General features: G+C 50.8%; 2 protein-coding genes across 12 annotated transcripts in view; one reads left to right on the forward strand and one right to left on the reverse strand.

Annotated features, from left to right (window-relative positions):
• mmrn2a (multimerin 2a) overlaps nt 1-6,496 on the forward strand; it is a 28,531-nt gene extending 22,035 nt beyond the window's left edge. For 2 of the 3 annotated variants that reach the window (XM_087849926.1, XM_087849928.1), the window contains exons 6-11: nt 843-1,267; nt 2,356-2,553; nt 2,646-3,110; nt 3,222-3,585; nt 3,748-4,209; nt 4,310-6,496. In XM_087849926.1, coding sequence (XP_087706052.1) covers nt 843-1,267; nt 2,356-2,553; nt 2,646-3,110; nt 3,222-3,585; nt 3,748-4,209; nt 4,310-4,716 — 2,321 coding nt within the window. In that variant the 3' untranslated portion in view covers nt 4,717-6,496. The remainder of the gene's footprint in view (nt 1-842; nt 1,268-2,355; nt 2,554-2,645; nt 3,111-3,221; nt 3,586-3,747; nt 4,210-4,309) is intronic. The other variant, XM_087849927.1, reaches the window with a different exon arrangement.
• Nucleotides 6,489-19,828, reverse strand: part of usp54a (ubiquitin specific peptidase 54a) — a 49,760-nt gene continuing 36,420 nt past the window's right edge. For 7 of the 9 annotated variants that reach the window (XM_087849919.1, XM_087849924.1, XM_087849916.1 and 4 more), the window contains 11 exons: nt 18,972-19,674; nt 18,168-18,292; nt 17,885-18,049; nt 15,371-15,490; nt 12,890-13,076; nt 12,732-12,791; nt 10,482-11,287; nt 10,170-10,264; nt 9,960-10,076; nt 8,754-8,973; nt 6,489-8,346 (listed from right to left, as the gene is read on the reverse strand). In XM_087849919.1, coding sequence (XP_087706045.1) covers nt 7,808-8,346; nt 8,754-8,973; nt 9,960-10,076; nt 10,170-10,264; nt 10,482-11,287; nt 12,732-12,791; nt 12,890-13,076; nt 15,371-15,490; nt 17,885-18,049; nt 18,168-18,292; nt 18,972-19,674 — 3,137 coding nt within the window. In that variant the 3' untranslated portion in view covers nt 6,489-7,807. The remainder of the gene's footprint in view (nt 8,347-8,753; nt 8,974-9,959; nt 10,077-10,169; nt 10,265-10,481; nt 11,288-12,731; nt 12,792-12,889; nt 13,077-15,370; nt 15,491-17,884; nt 18,050-18,167; nt 18,293-18,971; nt 19,675-19,828) is intronic. The other 2 variants (XM_087849923.1, XM_087849925.1) reach the window with 2 other exon arrangements.

Consider the following 19,828-nt stretch of genomic DNA (forward strand, 5'->3'; position numbering starts at 1 on the left):
CTGGACGTCGTTTCTCACTGGGAGAAACATCAGCACACTGACTAACAACGAGCTCAGCTTCTCGATCATTAATATGCAAATTGCAGGTAACACAAAGACAGCGTGTTCACGTGTCAACAAAGCTCTGAGTAAATGCAGAAATAAATAAATGCAAAGTTTAAAACTCTCCAGTGAAATCAGAATATGCAGAATATTTAACTCCAAGTTCAGTGTGAGAATAAGAGCTTTAAGTTAAGTGTCTGTAAGCCGGCGCCTCATTAATAAACAGCTGGGCTGCTCCCTTTGTCAGTTTAGAAAAACTTCATGAGAAACAGAAATGAAGCGAGAGACGAGCTGGTGGCACATATGAGAGTGGCCTCTGCATAAAGATTCAGGTTTGAGTGCAGAGATGATCTCTGTGCATCACCTCCATTAATTACAGGTGGACTCAAAGGTGTTACAAAGGTATGGCAGGACGTTAGAAGGACCTGCTCTCATTGTATGATCATTTAGATTCTTTCTACCTTTTATTTAAAATATTTGGGTTTTTTGCATTTTTTCCACACAGATCTACTTACAGATCGAATATAACCAAGTAGCTTAATTTTAATTTAATTAATTTTTTAAAATTTAATTATATATATATAATAATATATATTATATATATATATACATATATAATATAATATAATTAATTAATTATAATTTATTATAAATTATAATTAATTATTTATTTATATATATATAAAATTATTATTTTATTTTATTTTATTTTAATTTATTTTATTTTTTATAAATTTTTAATTTAATTAATTAATTTTGAAATGTCCCTACATTAAAAACATCATTTTTATTGTTTCCAGATGACCTCAGTGCCCCCCCTCTCCCATATCCCGGTGCCCTTATTCCCCTTATCGTTCCCTACATGATGGACCGGGTGTGGTCCCAGCTGCAGCCGGTCATGGAGCGCTTTAACCACTCACTGGAACAGCTGAGCCAGAGGGTGGGTGACCTGGCCCATGATGTGGCCCAGCTGAAGAGCAGCCAGCTGGGGGCGGGGCATCAGATGACTCTTCAGGAGGAGCGTGATGATGGGGTGGAGGAGCGGTTGGACGCCAGATTAGATGAAGTGATTCAGAACATCGGGGAGGTGAAGAGGCAGGTGGAGGTGCAGCAGACTGAGATGGAGACGAGGCTGCACTCGCAGCACGTAATGCTGCACTACAACCTCACCAGCTTCAAGGCCGACATCGACGGGAAGCTGAAACGCCAGCAGAAGACGCTGCAGGTCAGTGCACGAGGGAGGCGCGATGCTTTACAGGAGTCATGGTGATGTGGATACAAACCTTTATAAGGAATCAGGAGGATGTAAAATTAAAATAATGACATTATGACAAACTGAGGCCTGGCTGGGAATTTAAACATCTTTAAAATTAAATAATTATAACAATAATTATAATTTAAAATTATTTATAATTCTCTAAAACGTTAGAAGATTGCATGAAACTTTTAATTTTAACATATTCCAGGATTCCTCATCCCAGCTTCTCTTCCGTTATTCCTGGATGGCATCACTGACGGCCTAATATTTTGGCACTGTCGATGCTGGAGAATCTGGAGTTTGTCATCTCCAGCTGTTTGCTTCTTCTTTTCTTTCTTACTTTTGTCCAAACTTTCTTTTTCACCTGAGCCAGTGTCAGAGCAGATGACATGCGGTGCCTCCATTATTTTATTTTCCCTGTGATGGATGCAGTCTGGACGGTTGTGCCTTTTCTTGATTCCTCTGGGACACAACGAACAAGCTCGTTGTTTTCCTGCCTTAGAGATGCAAGCTTGTCGTTTACATCATCGCTGCTGTCTTTGCTTCACCTGGAGGAAAATGTGTGATATAGAGGAAATGGGGGCGGGCTTATGCAGATTGCACAGGCCGGCGTGCGTGTTGCATGAATCGCATGGTACAAATGTTTCCACGAACCGTTAGAAAATGAGGTTTCAGAGCGCTCGCGCGTCATTCTGATGCAGCTTTGCTAACCAACGCTCTGCTGCCATGTTTGTTTTAGAGAGAAGAGGCTTTCTCCTGCAACCTTTCCAAACTTTTCACATAGTCGAGGTCAGAGTGTGAGCTCTTGGGTTTTCAAAGAAGACTGTCAGGTGTCTGATGATCCTGAGGTTGATGCACAGCTGCAGTCGCCTCCCTGAGATCATTGCTGATGTTTCCTCCCCGTCATTGTGTGGTTGGTCCGATCGTGACATCATTATAATCTAACATTAGCTGGTGTTGGCGGGACCCTCGCTGTCAGAGGAAGTCAGAGTCAGAGTCTGTTCATATGTTGCCAATGAAACACATTTATTAATAACTCCTGTTGCTGATCTCAGGTCAGCCTGCAGGCCATGAACGCCACGCTGACAGAGCTGAAGTTGGACCAGTGGCAGATGGCTGAGGATGAGCGGGATCAGGTCGACCTCCGTCCGCCCACCAACCCTCCACACCGGCTGCTGCCTCCCACGGACGCCTCGGAGCTGTGGGACGCCATCGACCGGCTGGACAACACGGTGGTCAACAACACGGTGAAGGTGAGCCTGCACACATTTGTTCGTGACGTTCAGCACGAGTGTGCTTTCTGACAGTAAGATCAGAACTGAAACAGGAAACGTGTCCCGTGCAGGTGACCGCACTGATGGAGGACGCGGCGGTGACATCGCGCGCCGTCCAGCAGCTGAGTCGGCACGTTAAGGAGCTGGAAAAGCAGATCAACGACACGGCGCGGCGCACCCAGGTGGTGTTCATGGAGACGGGGCTGGAGGTGGAGGACGCCAAAGTGAAGGTGCTGAATCGTGTAAAGGAGCTGGCGGGGAACCTGAGCCAGCAGGTTAAACGACTGGACGATGTCGAGGAGGACATGGACTGCCTGTGGACGATCCCGAACGCCTGCAAGAACAACTCGCGCATCGAATGCAACTGCGAGAGCCTGCAGGCGACCGTGGCTATGCTGCAGAGGGACGTGGCCAACGTGACCGAGCTGGCCAATGAGAACAGATTAGCTCTGGACGAGAACAGCAGGGGAGGGCACTGGGGCACGAGCAGCGACTGGGAGCCGGCGGTAAAGGCGCTCCAACTTGGCCTCCACAGGGTACGAGCGACGAAACTGTAAATAAGAGCAGACACGACTGATAACGATCCACACAGCGTTTCTAAACAGGCTGCTTTCTGTTTCTGTTTGCTCTCCATCCTCCTCCTGCAGGAGCAGAGCAGCATCAGGACTCTGGACCTCGGCCTGACCCACCTGAACGCCTCGGTCTCCGGCCTGAAGCACGCAGACAGACAGCAGGACGCCAAGATAAAGGTGCTGGACACCACCTTCAACATCCTCCTCCAAGACGCCAGCCGACACAGCAGGGTCCTGAAGATGTTGCTGGGAGACGAGGTGATCGACTTCTTGAAGATGATCAGCCTGAGGGAGAAGGACAGGCAGGACCACGAGGACGAGGAGGAGGAGGAGGCTGACTTCATCTCCGTCCAGGCTCTGAAGGAGGACCTGAGGCACCTGCAGGAGCAGCTGAGAGAACACGAGCATACGATCATCACGCTGAAGCAGGGCCAGACGGGTACGCTTTTACTGTGAAGGGACAGCTGCAGGCAGCTGATGCTTTTATTTTGAATGAGCTATCCTGTCAGGGTTGCCCCTTGCTGGACGTTAGATAAAATGCAGCTTTAAGAAGCTACTTCCTGTTTTTGCTTCGACTCATTTTTGCCTCATCTGTCCTCAGGAGGCAGAGAGGAGGTGCCGTCTGCAGACCAGCCTCCCTCCTGGTTGCCCGGTGACCCAAGGAGGGGCGGCGGCGACGCACTTCCTGCTAGGGAGCAGCAGATGCTCTTCCATCCCGGCGATGGCGGTGACCTGTGGAACCTGGAGAGGAAGGTGGAGGAGGTGGAGCGCAGGCTATCCCAGCTGGAGGAGAAAACGTGCTCCTGCCCCAACGCCTCACGTGTGGTTGCCACGGTGATGAATGAGGTGATTTGGCTGAAAAAGGGGCTGGAGCAACACCTGGGGGTGTTCAAGAACGTCTTCAGCAACGCCGACATGCTGGCGAGATCCAACGCCACGCTGGAGCTGGATAAGCTGTGGCAGCTGCTGAAGAAGAAGGAGAAGAAGAAGCAAGGAGGACGGAGGGAGGAGTCAGAGAGGGGAGGAAAGCGCCGCAGCAGGAGGGAGTCAGGTGAGGTTTCAGGTAACACACTGCTGAAAACAGCGTTATTAATGTTTTATTGATAATAGTTGTTGGTTTTTTCTTTACATCTTCTTCCATTGTCCCCGCCTCTTCTCTCCAGGTGAGCCCGTCCCCGCCAGCCTATCAGAACGCGCCCCGCTGTTCGTTGCTCAGCCTCTTCAGAGCGTCTCTGGCGTTGTTGTCTTTGAGCCGTCTTTGACCCAGGGTCAGTTTTACTCTGGCAGTACCTTCACGGTTCCAGTGGATGGGATCTACCTGTTTGTCCTCACCTTGCACCTGAGACCAGGCCCCGCCCATGTGGTCCTAAGGAGCATGGGGGAGGAGGAGAAGGGCGGAGCCTGGGTGCCTCTGCAGAGGCAGGAAGTAAGTAAGGAGGGGCCAGCTACTGGGGTCAGCCTCCTGCTGCTGAGGGAGGGGCAGGAGGTGAGGCTGGAACTGAGGGGAGGAGAGTGGGCGGAGTCAGAGGACGACATGTTCGCATGTCTGCTGCTCTACCCAACCACCTGAGGGCGCTGTGGACCAATCAGCTGACAGCTGAAGGAACTGGTTGGATGAATGGACGGATGAAGGCAGCTTAGAGGATGAGGAGGGGGGAAATAATCCGATGTTGTGATTTCAGCTCAGAAGAAGAATTCTGTTTTTTTTAATGTCGTATTTAGCGTGACGGCGAGTTTGTTCCAGTTTGTTTCCAGCAAAACACCGAGGAGAAGAATATGATAGAAATAAGCAAAAGAAAAATCTAAACCTCTCAAACCTACAGCACTCACTGCCACTTTATTAGGTGCATCTGCCTGTAAATATCAGCCAATCACAGAGCAGCAGCTCGAAGCATTTAAGCATGCCGACGAGCTGCTGAAGTTCAGACTGAGGAAGGAGAAAGTTGGTCTCACACAGAGCTCATAGAGGAAACATCCAGTGAGCAGCTCTCAGGGAGGAAATGACTCGCTGAGGTCAGAGGACGATAGACAGACTGCTTCAAGCTGATAGGAAACAGGAAGTCACTCGTTACAGCTCTGCAGAAGAGCATCTGTGAATGTGCAGCAGCAGCAGAAGAGCATCTGTGAGTGTGCAGCAGCAGCAGAGCATCTGTGAGTGTGCAGCAGCAGCAGAAGAGCATCTGTGAGTGTGCAGCAGCAGAAGAGCATCTGTGAGTGTGCAGCAGCAGCAGAAGAGCATCTGTGAGTGTGCAGCAGCAGCAGAAGAGCATCTGTGAGTGTGCAGCAGCAGCAGAAGAGCATCTGTGAGTGTGCAGCAGCAGAAGAGCAGTCCTGTGTTAAGAACAGGAAGCTGAGGCTGCAGCTCACACAGAAACCTGGACAGCAGAGGATGGAGAAACGTTTCCTGCTCTGTGAGTCAGATGGTCGGCTCAGGGTTAATCCATCCTGCCTGCATCAGAGCTGCTGCTGCTGTGATCGGGGCCACGCCCGTCGCTTTCTGACCTCACTGAACCGTCCTCTGATGTCACACAGCGAGTTCACTCAGGCAGCTTTGAGATGTGGAGGAGCGGGAGGGCCTCATCACAGATGCAGCAGCTGAGCGATGATGTCGTGATGATGTCATTTCTGTCGTGAAGGATTAAAGCAGCTCTAGGTGTACCTAATAAAGTGGCAGTAAGCCTCCAAACTACACTTTTGGTTCTACTGAAAAAACGACGTCTGTGTGATCTTCATATGGAGAGTAACTCCTCGTTTTCATGATGTGAAGTTTTATTTATTGTTTTAATGATCAGCACTTGCCCCATGTGTCCTGTCAGTGTTGATTCTGGGAGTTGAAGGTTCGCCCGATGAGTCTTTACTCGTGTTTTGAATCATTAGACTAACAAAGAGAGCACAGCTCAGCCTCATGTCTCTGCTAACATTCAGTTGCAGGTTTTGGTTATTTGAAACAGGGAAGCTTCCTGCTGAGCTCTAGTTTCATACATGTGACAAAAAAAAAGGATTTTCTTCTTCTGCTGTCAAAACTAAAGAATCGACGCCATTCTCCTGAAAACCCTCAGCTCTGTGCAACGCCGTGACGGACTTCTTTAAGCATGAGTGAAAGCCACGCCCATATGATGGGTGGGGCTTATAGCAGAGAGCTCATACAAGCTTAAAAATGCTCAATTACTGACCAATCAGAGTGGACATAAAGTGGGAAATGTTTTTGTTATTTTAAACTTGAGGGAATTTTTAATTTTTACTTTATTTACATGAAGAAAATATTTGAATGTAAAGTCCCGAGTTTCATGATGTATAAATATTTAAATAAACTGAATGAGACAATAATAATAAAACAATAAAACAATAAACCAGTGAGACTTTTTCCTTTAAACATTTTATTCGTTCACTCTACAGCGTAGAAAAATAAGCATCAAAAATATACCAACAAAATCAGAATCCACTGTGGCAAAGCAAACGTGATGCAAAAATAACTTCATCTGAAACATCAACCTTTAGCTCCCAGCTCACCTGGAGCACCAGGTGGGCGGAGCCAGTGCCGGTCTGGGCAGAAAGTCTAACGAGCCAATCGGAGCAAGAAAATTAAGGGAGGCTCCTCCCCCAAATAAATGGGAGGGATGTCGAAAGAAATCGGCAACGAGCGAGAGAAACGTCTATCGTAACACTTGTGAAGTGCGCTAAAAGCGGTCGAGCTACCGCGCTAACAAACGTCACCACGGCAGCACACGAACACCTGCGACAGGTGAAGACATGCTAAATATTAGCTGCTCAAACAAAGCTGCGGTTATTCTTCTACGATAATCTAGAGAAGAGAAACGAGCCGGGCTGCGACAGGTGAGCACGCTCAGGTTAGTTCGTCTACACACAACTACAAGAATCACCAGGAGGAGGGGCTTCCACGCGTCAGCGCCACGACCCGCGAACTGATGCTCCAATCAAAGCTGATCAACTGGACCAACAGAAGAAAGTCCTACACCCGTGAGCCAGCATCCACCCGTCACTGTGAACAAGCTGAAGCCCTCGTCGTTTTCATACAGGTGGACCACAGCGCCGGCTTTGGCGGCCCGTTTCTGGCCCGCGGACCGTATATTTGACAGTTTTCAGTTAAAACCTCCAAACAGACTAAAAAAAAAAGGTTAATGCAAACTGCGCCGGCTCGTTGGGGACGCTCCTCTGAAGACGGTCAGGAGCAGAGAGGTTATAACGCTGGCGTCCACCAGGGGGCGCTCACGTGATAGCGGGTGAACCCACGCCAGGCATCGCAACCGTTTGTTAGCGTTTAAGTTTACAAGCAGCGCGTCTGAATTTGAGCTTTACAGAAGTTATCAAACATTTCTCTAAGATCAGGACCTCGAGCGTGCTTCAGCTCTCAAACCAAGCCGCTCGTTCCTTCTGTCCAATCAGAGTTCAGGGCCGAGCAGACAGCAGGTCGCTGCTCGGAGCTCCGTGATGTCAGAGACGTGTTGGTGTGCGTGAGCTCGGCGAGGCGAGCGGAGCAGCAGGAGATCCGTGATGAAGAAGTGAGGATGAGAGGGCGACGCTGCAGAGCCAATCCAGGAGTTTTACTCCAAAGTGACATCATCACGCCGCACACACAGTGTTTAAGCGCCGTCACGATGTCGGCGAGTCACATTTGCAGTAAAACTCTCGCTGTGGTCCGATCAGCTGGCCGGCCGGAACCGAGCCACGTAGGCGCCGCACGAGGAGCAGCAGGAGCGCGCCGGCTCGGCAGGAAGCTGCTGGCAGAGCGAGCAGAGCTGGGGGGGCCGGCGGGGCCGAGGAGGCTGCGGGTGGCGAGCGAGGCGGGCGTCCCAGGAGGAGCTGGGCTGGACCGTCCTGGAGTTGGCATTGCGTCGCCAGTCGCCGTCTGGGGGGATGTCCAGACGGAGTGGGTGGGCGGGGCCATCTGACGCTCTGAGGTGGTGGGGGGCGTAGCCCAATGAGGGGTGCTTGTAGTGGCCGTTGGCGCTGGCGGCGGAACGACGAGGGCGGAGCATGGTGGCGTAGAGGCTCTGCTGTCCCAGAGGGGAGGCGGGGCCGGTGCCAGCTCTGGGCCTGGGGAGGGAGGAGGTGGAGGGAGGTGGGGCTCGGCGAGGAGCTCGAGGCAGCGTGCCGTAACTCAGCGGGACGCCGTGAGCTGAAAGAGTCGGACGCCGGTCAGGCACAACCAGAACGTGCTGCTGGACGCTCGCACCAGCTCCTGAGGAAGAGGAAGAGGACACGTCAGGCGGCGTTCACGCTTTCCGCCACAGCGCCGTGCAAAAGTCCTGAAGACGACCGGCAGAAAAGAGGCGGGGCTTACACCAAACAGCCCGCCTCCATCACGTTTCAGTAACTCTGCACACGTCTCACTTTTACCTACAAACGGTGACTCAAGACTTATGCACAGCACTGTCGGCGTGACGGGTTCAGCAGGTCACATGACTGCAGAGGAATCCTGTCACTTTGATCAGGTTGAGATTCACCTGTGAGCAGGTTGCCATGGGAACGCTGGGAGCGTTTAATCAAGCTAAACTGAACTACAGAGAATCTGATTCAGCATTCGTTGAACTGCATTTCCCAGCATGCAGCTGCTCTGAAGATGGAGGCGGAGGGCCGGCACGTTACCTGAGTGTCCCCAGGAGGAGGGCCTGGAGCTGGGGGGCTGTGATGTCTGCGTGGGGGGGTGCTGTGCAGGAGGAGAGGGGCCGTGGAGTCGGGGCTGGTGGGAGTGGTCTGCAGTGAAGGAGGGAGAGGAGGGGGGATGCAGGGTAGAGGAGCTGGAGCGACGCAGGAGGGAAGAGGAGGAGGAAGAATGTCTGAGTGGGGGTCTGGACACAGAGGGGTCCTTCGGGGGGGGGAGGAGTGAAGGTGGAGGCGTCAGTGAGAAAACAAAGGGAGGGGGGAGAAATGAAAACATGTTAATGTGATGAAGAAAAAACACACATGAAACAAGAGCAAACAACAACAAACATGGGGGAGGGGCTTGTATCTTTGAGATGCAAGTCTGGGGGTGACACCATGACCATGTCTGCGTGCACGCTGCTGAATGACTGCGTTCTCCCCTCACGTTGTAAGAGATTTCAAACCCTCGGGCTGAGGGAACGCGGTGAGGACGCCGAGCGCCGCTCAGCTGTCGGGCAGAGCAGTGAGCTCGGAGGTTAGAAGCTTAATGGGAGAACTAAACTGCCCATCAATGTTTAATGCGGCGGCCTGAGGCGATTCCTGAGGCCTGAATACGAGATGGCTGAACGCCAGCGGCGCAGAGAGCAGAGCGAAGTGTGCAGAAACACAGGAAGCTGCTGCTCAGAGACAGTTAAATATTCTCCATCCTCATGAGTGGTAACGTGTTTATGAGGTCACAGGCTGAACTGTGACAGCGTCACTCGACTCAAGTTCACCTGGACAGGTTCACTGATTTTTAAAGATGCCTAATTTTCCTGTGGGCTGAATAAAGAGGTTTCCCTGCTCTGCACCAAAGCTGAGCTCCTGGCTGCAGTTACAGGCTGCGACCACAAGGTGGCAGAAGGAAGCTGCTAGTGCCGACCTCTGTGTTCCTGTCTAACTATCTTTGTGAGGACCGAAATCTGCTTTCTGCTACACTTGTGAGAACCGGCGTGTCCTCACAAGTTTGAAGCCTTTCTGAGGCTCAAAATGTGGTTCTAGTGTCAGGGTTACAGTTAGGTTATGGTCAGGGTCAGGGTTAGGCGTTCATTTTTAATGGTTAGGGTCAGGGTTAGGGTTAGGGGCTAGGGAAACCATTATGTCAATGAAGGTCCTCACTAAGATAGTTGAACGGGCTTGTGTGTGTGTGTGTGTGTGTTTCTCTCTTACACAGCTGTGGGAGGGGGCGAGGTTTTGGGGTCGTGACCCGATGACGGTCCCACTGAGGCTGCGGGCGATGCGTCGCAGGTTTTCGGCGCTGTAGCTCTCGTCTTCAGCTGACGGCGGCTGCAGGTCAAACAGGAGAGTTCAGTTTTTTTAACAAGGTCGCACAAACACAACGTGAACGCCGTCATCGGCTGAACGCACAGGTGTGCACACCTGCAGGCCTGCTACTGGGGTCCTGTAGGCGTCTCTCTCGATCTCAGCTGTCGGCGTTTTTGAGCGTCCGGGACCTGACTGCCTCCGCCTCACGCCTGCGCGCGCACGCACGCACACACACACACACACACACACACTATGAACATCATTTATAGCTCACAGTCACACGGGCAGGATGGCGTCTGCCATCAGCAGCGTCATGTCTGTGACGTGGAGGAGCTGCGACCAGCGTTGGTGCCTCACGTTTGATCCTGTGCAACCTCTGAGGCACCGAACGCTGCAGTTCCTCTGACGTCCAGCAGAGGCTCCTACCTGGTTTGCTGCCGCTCGGCTGGGGGCTGACTCCCCGGCTGCCCCGGTGCATGCTGGGAGCCAGCAGACTGGCCTGGTACAGCGATTCCAGCTCTGACAGCTCCTCGCCGGGCGTCACCGCCGCCGCCACCAGTCCCCCTCCCCCAATGCTCTGGGAGCCGTAGTATCTGTTGACGTTTTCAGCCCAGCGTTCCACGGGCAGCGCCATTGTGGGCGGGGAAACGGGCAGGTCTGGGCGGCTCACTGCGGGAATGTTGGCGGGGGAGTCTGGCGGTGAGTACAGGTGCGAGCTGATTGGTGGACTGGGAGAGTCGATGACGTCGTGGTCTAGGTGTAAGCATGACCAGTTCCTGGTTGGATGAGGGGCAGGGGGCGGGGACGGTATGTTGCTGGAGTCTGGGGGTGTGGCCTGAGGCTGCCGGGTGTAAGACGGTTTCAACGTCTCAACAGGTGACGGGATTTGGGGATGCAGCCGGGGTGGGGGCGGGGCTTGTACTGGAGGCACTGGGGCAGGAGACGTTATGGTCCACTGCACTGAAAGCTCCTCCTCTTCAAGCGGAGGGGGTGGAGCCAAGTCTTCCACAGGGGCATCCACACAGAGAGCAGGGAGGGAGCCGACGCTACAGAGGGTCTTCCTGTCCTCCTGAGGTGAACCTGAAGGGGCGGGGTCAGACACCAAGGTGGACTGGGGAGGCAGCGACCTAATGAGGCAGGTGGAGGGAGGCGGCGTCTGCTGGTCCAGAGAGGCGGCTGATTGGCTGCTGTGCATCTCTGTCAGAAGTATTCGGCCCGAGAGAGGCTTTTCACTTTGGGGGGGGGGGGGGGGGGGGGGGGAAAGAGGGGTGTGTTAATGACTGGCTTTACGCCAGAGCTCTGTGAGAATATCTGCTCGATTCATCAAGACGTCACATATTTGCAAAAGTGCGCTAACGTCTGTTAGCCACCAGCTGACCGCACAGCTGGACTGGCCAATGGGCATGCCGGGATGATGGTGGTGGATTAGCCAATTGGTCATGATCAACGCTGGGCTGGACCAATTACAACACATCTGTATTGAGGTGAAAAGGGAAGCAATTTGTCCCGAACTTCAGCTACAATGAAAAAGACACAAAGCTGGATTTATTCTGTCTTTGCTGCACAGCTGTTCTTCTTCTCTCTCTCCTGCTGCTGCTTCAATCATGAAACTGATCAATGATCAGCTGATCGTCTCTCTTGTTTGTTTATCGCCCACTTTGCGCCAGAAACAGGAAACCAGCGGATGTCGCGTTAAACAACAGCAGCACGTTTAAGCTTGATCAGCTGTTGTTAGAATTTATTTAATATTCATTTCTAGTATCAGCTGATGTTTGCTGGAGCCACAGCTGTAAAGCTGCTGGTCATGATGTGGGTTTGGAAACATGAAGGTGATACAAATCATACATATATACCAACAACAGTGTACGTCACTGTCACAGCAGCTTTTGTTTTTGTTTGTGGGCCGGTCAATACCTGGGGCCACGCCTTGACCACCCGGTCAGCTGGTGGGTAACAGACGTCTCTGAAAACGTTAGAGCACTTTTGCAAATATGTGACGTGTTGATGAATCGAGCAGGTATTTGAAGTTTACACAGAAACATCCTCACCTGAAAATATCTTAAACGTTTATTTTGTGACCCACAAAAAGTAATATTTCAAACTCCGCCCCTCTGTGTTCCTCCGCCACTGCCTCCTTTGAGTTTTGGATGAAATGCATTCTGGGATATTTGCCTGGGTTTAGCTACAGCAGCTAACAAGCTGATTGGAGACCAAAGCAGCCAATCAGAACTTTTTGCATCCAAGTCTGTGATTGGCTGGTTTTGTGGCACAAATATAACGGTGTAGAGAAAGAGTTGAGCGCGCACGGGCAGAAATGTTGAGAGCGCGAGCAACACGTGCAAAAACTGAGCGAGAGGGGCTGGTGTGTGTGTGTGTGTGTGTGTGTGTGTGTGTGTGTGTGTGTGTGTGTGTGTGGATAACAGCAAACACTGAAACACAGTTTTTGTAGCAATGAGTTTTGTTCACTCAGATTTAGCTTTTCTTCGCTCAAAACAAATTTCTCCTCAAAATGCAAAACCTGTAATTTTTCTTACGTGCGCTCAGATCAGTGGCGCAAAAACAACGCCACATCATCGCGTTAGAACCACATGTGTGAGTTTACGGCACGAGACTAATAATTACTCCCCGATTTATTCTCAGTTTCATTTTGCTCTGGTTGAAGCGTCAGTTCCTTACATCAGCCCGTGAGGAGGTGAGACGTCAGGAGGTTTGAGCTCAGCTGAGGATTCACAGGTTCTGTTCACACGTCAGGAATAACAAGGTTTAATACACAGAAGGTAACAGGGCGCCACCTGCTGGTGCGTTCTGATTGGCTGATCGGGCTGCAGCGGTACCTGTGCTGTTCCTGGAGCTGCTGCTCCTCCTGCTGCTGCGACGGTTTCTCTCTGCCTGCCTCTGAGTCCTGTTGTTGTTGCTGCAGCAGTTGCATGCGCTGCTGCAGGCTGCGGGCTCTCCTCATGCAGCGCTGCAGCCGGCTGTGACTACTAGCTCCACCCTCAGCCACCACCGGCCGCAGTTTGGCTGCAGCCGGGTCACGATTCAACAGAAAATCCACAACAGAAGGAAAATGAAAAGAAAACAGAGAGAAAAGAATAAAAAATGAACCAAAGATGCAGAAAAGAACTCGTTATGATGATTTCATGCAAAATAATCTGACAAAGAAAACTCACAGCTGACAGGAAATCAAACGTCGCACTGCTGACATGAAGGTGGCGTGTTATTAACGATGAAATGGAGAAATCAAGTCCAGACAGAACGTAAGAGAATCACAACCAAAGAAAAACAACCCGGCTGTCAGCTTCGAGGACGCCTCGACACGTTTGATCATCTTTTGCTTCTTAATTCAGATAAAACTGAGGTCATTGTACTCGGCGCTGAAAAGCTTAGAAATATGGTATCTAACCAGATTCTTACTCTGGATGGCATTACCTTGGCCTCCAGTAACACTGTGAGGAACCTTGGAGTCATTTTTGACCAGGACATGTCCTTCAACGCACATATTAAACAAATATGTAAGACTGCGTTCTTCCATTTGTGCAACATCTCTAAAATTAGAAATATCCTGTCTCAGAGTGACGCTGAAAAACTAGTTCATGCATTTATTACTTCCAGGCTGGACGACTGCAATTCATTATTATCAGGAAGTCCTAAAAACTCACTGAAAAGCCTTCAGTTAATCCAAAATGCTGCAGCAAGAGTCCTGACAGGGACTAGAAAGAGAGAGCAGATTTCTCCTGTTTTGGCTTCCTGTTAAATCCAGAATTCAAAATCCTGCTCCTCACATACAAGGTCTTAAATAATCAGGCCCCATCTTATCTTAATGACCTTGTAGTACCATATCACCCTATTAGAGCACTTCGCTCTCGCTCTGCAGGCCTACTTGTTGTTCCTAGAGTATTTAAAAGTAGAATGGGAGGGAGAGCCTTCAGTTTTCAGGCCCCTCTTCTGTGGAACCAGCTTCCAGTTTGGATTCAGGAGACAGACACTATCTCTACTTTTAAGATTAGGCTTCAAACTTTCCTTTTTGCTAAAGCATATAGTTAGGGCTGGACCAGGTGACCCTGAATCCTCCCTTAGTTATGCTGCAATAGATGTAGGCTGCCGGGGGATTCCCATGATGCATTGAGTTTTTCCTTTCCAGTCACCTTTCTCACTCACTATGTATTAACAGACCTCTCTGCATTGAATCATATCTGTTATTAACCTCTGTCTCTCTTCCACAGCATGTCTTTATCCTGTCTTCCTTCTCTCACCCCAACCAATCACAGCAGATGGCCCCGCCCCTCCCTGAGCCTGGTTCTGCTGGAGGTTTCTTCCTGTTAAAAGGGAGTTTTTCCTTCCCACTGTCGCCAAAGTGCTGCTCATAGGGGGTCATATGATTGTTGGGTTTTTCTCTGTATCTATGAAGCGCCTTGAGGCGACTTTTGTTGTGATTTGGCGCTATATAAATAAAACTGAATTGAATTGAATCTATGGGTGACAACGCTGAACTGCGCGTTCATGTGTGACCTCACAGCACAGGAAGTCACACATGAACCAGTAAATAACAGAGGCTGCTGTGTGATGCAGCCTTTCTGTGCTTTTCTGGGATGTTTGCAGGTGTTTAGAGGAGCAGAGCTCACGGCTTCTTAGATTCACTCCAGCTGCTTTTCTCTGTGGCGAGGAAAAACTGGCGTGCTGTTTGATAAATGGATGACTTTCAGAATTACAGCGGGACCATTTCCAGATTACTGACAGAAATGAGCAGGGACACAGACGGGCTGCAGCCCTGACCTCCTCTGCTTCAGCCAGAATTACAGGAAGTCGAACTGTGACCCCGTCCACCTCTGACCCCTCAATGTCTCCCGTTTACAGCACTGTGTCATCTGCATACAGTGACACTCTTCTTCTTCTACTTCCTCTTTCTTCTCTAACAGAAGTTTAAAACAGGCGTTAGTATCAGCTCTAACGTTTAACATGGGAGTTTATGGGGACAGACTCACTGCTGCCTCTGCTGGACATCAGAGGATCTGCAGGGGGCGGGGTCACACTGAGGACAGTCTTCACTGATGACTCGAACCCTGAGCTGAGTTAACTCTGTGATATTTACAGACCCTCGTGGTTCACATCTGACTGACACACGTGAAGCAAACAGCGGCGAATACAGACGCCGTAATGATGTCATCAAAAACCATCCCGATGTTTGTTTGGGTGAGCGGATCGTTTAAAGCTCGATTCAGCTTCTCGCGTTCGTGTGTGTAAGTCGGCCGTCAGGTTTCTGCCTGGTTGTGTTCAAAGTAGAGAGAGTGTGGTCAGCGGCAGTGGGAGGAGCTTACAGACAGCTTCATTGACAGCTGACAGCGCGGCGGCGACCTCGCCTGCCTGCTCCAGACGCATCGACTGGTCCAGCAGGAGCTCCGCCTCTGACACGCACCGCTCGTAAGTGTCCGATTTACCTGCAGAGCAAAAGAGGAAGACGCACACATCGTTAAACTTTGTGTTTTCACGGACTCCTTCCCGACTCGCAGCACGAGACAAACGCCACATAACGAGAGAAAAAACAAAGAGGAAGCAACAAGACTGAGAATTACAGCCAACAGGATTTTCAAAATAAAACCATTTTTATGAAATCGTGAATTTAGTAACAGCCTGAGCTGAAGCGTGAAGAGTGTGTGTCTGTGTGTGTGTGTGTATGTCTATGTGTGTGTCAGTGTGTGTCTGTGTGTGTCAGTGTGTGTGTGTGTCAGTGTGTGTGTGTGTGTGTGTGTCTGCGTGTCAGTGTGTGTCTGTCTGTGTGTGTGTCTGTCTGTGTGTGCGTGCATGTGTGTGTGTCAGTGTGCATGTCTGTGTGTGCGTGTGTCTGTGTGTGCGTGCATGTGTGTGTGTCAGTGTGCATGTCTGTGTGTGCGTGTGTCTGTGTGTGCGTGCATGTGTGTGTGTCAGTGTGCATGTCTGTGTGTGTGTGTGTCTGTGTGTCTTTGTGTGTCTATGTGTGTGTCTGTCTGTGTGTGCGTGTGTCTGTGTGTGTGTTTGTCTATGTGTGTCTGTGTGTCAGTGTGTGTCATTGATGCATTGAGTTTTTCCTTTCCAGTCACCTTTCTCACTCACTATGTATTAACAGACCTCTCTGTGTTGAATCATATCTGTTATTAATCTCTGTCTCTCTTCCACAGCATGTCTTTATCCTGTCTTCCTTCTCTCACCCCAACCAATCACAGCAGATGGCCCCGCCCCTCCCTGAGCCTGGTTCTGCTGGAGGTTTCTTCCTGTTAAAAGGGAGTTTTTCCTTCCCACTGTCGCCAAAGTGCTGCTCATAGGGGGTCATATGATTGTTGAGTTTTCTCTGTATCTATGAAGCGCCTTGAGGCGACTTTTGTTGTGATTTGGTGCTTTATAAATAAAACTGAATTGTCAGTGTGTGTGTGTCTGTGTGTGTGTGTGTCTGTGTGTGTGTGTCTGTGTACGTGTGTGTGTCTGTGTGTGTGTGTCTGTGTACGTGTGTGTGTCTGTGTGTGTGTGTCTGTGTACGTCTGTGTGTGTGTCTGTGTGTGTGTGTGTGTCAGTGTGTGTGTCAGTGTGTGTGTCAGTGTGTCAGTGTGTGTCAGTGTGTGTGTGTCTGTGTGTGTGTCTGTGTGTGTGTCTGTGTGTGTGTCTGTGTGTGTGTGTGTGTCAGTGTGTGTGTCAGTGTGTGTGTCAGTGTGTCAGTGTGTGTCAGTGTGTGTGTGTCTGTGTGTGTGTCAGTGTGTCAGTGTGTGTCAGTGTGTGTGTGTCTGTGTGTGTGTCAGTGTGTGTGTCAGTGTGTGTGTCTGTGTGTGTGTCTGTGCGTGCATGTGTGTCTGTGTGTGTGTCTGTGCGTGTGTTTGTGTGTGTGTCTGTGCGTGTGTCAGTGTGTGTCAGTGTGTGTGCGTGCATGTGTGTCTGTGTGTGTGTCTGTGCGTGTGTCAGTGCGTGTCTCAGTGTGTGTCAGTGTGTGTGTGTGTGTCTGTGTGCGTGCATGTGTGTCTGTGTGTGTGTCTGTGCGTGTGTCTGTGCGTGTGTCTGTGTGTGTGTGTGTGTGTGTGTCTGTGCGTGTGTCAGTGTGTGTGTGTGTGTGTGTGTGTGTGTCTGTGTGTGTGTGTGTGTCTGTGTGTGTGTGTGTCAGTGTGTGTGTGTGTGTGTGTGTCTGTGTGTGTGTCTGTGTGCATGTGTGTCTGTGTGTGTGTCTGTGTGTGTGTGTGTCAGTGTGTGTGTGTGTGTGTGTCTGTGTGTGTGTGTGTGTGTGTCTGTGTGTGTGTGTGTCAGTGTGTGTGTCTGTGTGTGTGTCTGTGTGTGTGTGTCTGTGTGTGTGTCAGTGTGTGTGTGTGTGTGTGTGTCTGTGTGTGTGTCTGTGTGCATGTGTGTCTGTGTGTGTGTCTGTGTGTGTGTGTGTCAGTGTGTGTGTGTGTGTGTGTCTGTGTGTGTGTGTGTGTGTGTCTGTGTGTGTCAGTGTGTGTGTGTGTGTGTGTGTCTGTGTGTGTGTCTGTGTGCATGTGTGTCTGTGTGTGTGTCTGTGTGTGTGTGTGTCAGTGTGTGTGTGTGTGTGTGTCTGTGTGTGTCTGTGTGTGTGTCTGTGTGTGTGTGTCTGTGTGTCTGTGCGTGTGTCAGTGTGCGTGTGTCAGTGTGTGTGTGTGTCAGTGTGTGTCTGTGTGTGTGTGTCTGTGTGTGTGTGTGTCAGTGTGTGTGTGTCTGTGTGTGTGTGTGTCTGTGTGTGTGTGTGTCAGTGTGTGCGTGCATGTGTGCGTGCATGTGCATGTGTGTGTGTGTGTGTCTGTGTCTGTGTGTGTGTCTGTGTGTCTGTGTGTGTGTCTCTGTGTGTGTGTGTGTGTGTGTACCCTGGATCTGCAGCTGGTCCAGGTCCAGGTACTTGCTGGGTCTCGGGTTGAAGCCGAGCGCCGCCTCCCTCTCCTTCTCCTGCCGCCGCTGCTGCTCCTCCTCCCTCGCTCTCCTCAGCACCTCCTCCTGCAGCTCGTCCAGCTCGCTGCGGCCTGCAGAGGGCGCTGCAACAACATCATCAGCATTAATATATGAAACAGGTTTGCACGCCGGAGCAAAGTCGGCCTGCTGACATGCAGAGCTGAGAGCTCAACGTCTGCAAGAACACGAAGACGTTCGTACCGAGGCTCCCCCTGCTGGACGAGCTGAGCTCCTGCAGCAAAGCGCCGCTGCTCTTCGAGCGGGCGTTCCTCCACGAGGGTCCTGAGGAGGAAGAGGACGACAAAGCCTTCCTCACCACACACTCCCTGAAGAGGAGAAACAGAGACACATTTAGCTTCAGGAGCTGAAGTTTCATATAACAGAGCCAATCCTGAGTTTATTCTGTTATACAGGTTCAGGGGCAGGGTCCAAAGGAGTCACTTAGCATGGCAGGAAAAGTTCATGAAAATGAAGAGTTGAACTGCTGCAGCAGGACGGGGTCGTAATCAGCTCCTAATCTGACAAACCAGCTGCAGAAACACAGCTACGGGGATCCTGCATGTTTTCTTTTATGTATTATTTGTTTTTACAGGATCTGATTGGTGCAAATGGTTTATTTTTGCCAGTTGTTTGAGTAAACAGGGCACATGGGCAGTTCAAGGACCACTGAAAAGGTGGGAATTTCCTGATTCTGCCACTTTTTACAGCTTTGTTCATACAGATGAGAAAATGTGCATTTTTAAATCTGCTGAAGAATTTTGATTTATTTTATATTTAACTTATTTTTATTGCATTGTTTTCTTTTTATTTAATGGAGTTCTTTTATTATTGTACCTTTTATTTCACTTTGTGTTTTTATTATCTCATCGTATGTTGTTTTTTATGTTACTGTGTTCTCTTACACGCATCTCACGTTTGAACAGTGACTTCACGTAAGGTGCGATACGATCTGCCGACTGGAGTATTGATCGATTGATCGATTGATGACGGCCTTCTGGAGCTCACCTGTCTCCCAGGTTCAGGTCCAGGCTGACCGGGCTGCTGCTGTTCCTCTCGCTGCTCTCGTAGCCGCTCTCCATCCTCTGGATCAGCCTGGGCGGAGCAGCAGGAGGAGCAGCGGGAGACAGCACGGCTCCTCCCGCTCCTTCGTTCTCACCTCCCGGTCCAGCTACACCTCCTCTGTGGCTGCTGGAGAAGGAGGCGGGGAGAGTCCTGGAGGAGCCTGTCTGGACAGGCGTCACCGAGAAGGCGTCCTGAGCTCCACAGTCGTCGAGCAGCGCCGCTCCGAGGGGGCTGTACCCCGCTTGCCTCCGCCTCTCGCGGTTAAAGATGCTGTCGATGTTGAGCGCCTCCCTCCGGGGCCTCCAAGCCGGCCGGTACCTCCCTGTTCCCCCGGAGGAGCTGGACTTTGACTCGCTGCTGGTGCTGTCGGCCTCCCAGTCCTGAGCTTTCCCAGCGGAGGAGGAGGAGGAAGGAGCCGCGCTGCTGGCGGGGAGGTGGTGGTGATGGCTGCTGTTCGAGGAGGGGGCGATTTCAGAGGAGAAGCCGGCGGCCGGCAGAGACGTGGAGGAGGAGGAGGAGACGGGTCGGCTGTGGATGATGTTGCTCATGGTCTCCTTGAAGTCTCGCAGGCGGCTGGTCGATGATGAGAAGGAAGACGAAGGTTTGGGGAGGTGACGAGGAACCTGCTGCTCCTTTAACGTCTCGCCTGAGGAGAAAAGCAGGAGTCAGAAAAGACGAGGAGGAGGAGGAGTAACCTTACCCCAGAGGAGAGTGAGCGAAGGAGGTGGATGAATGACTGGATGGGAAATAAAAACAGAATCAGCTGATCTACGCCCTGAGACTTGGCTCCGCCCACATAC

This window comes from Neolamprologus brichardi, chromosome 13, assembly GCF_056152115.1.
Source record: "Neolamprologus brichardi isolate AB-2024 chromosome 13, ASM5615211v1, whole genome shotgun sequence".
NCBI classification, from domain to species: domain Eukaryota; kingdom Metazoa; phylum Chordata; class Actinopteri; order Cichliformes; family Cichlidae; genus Neolamprologus; species Neolamprologus brichardi.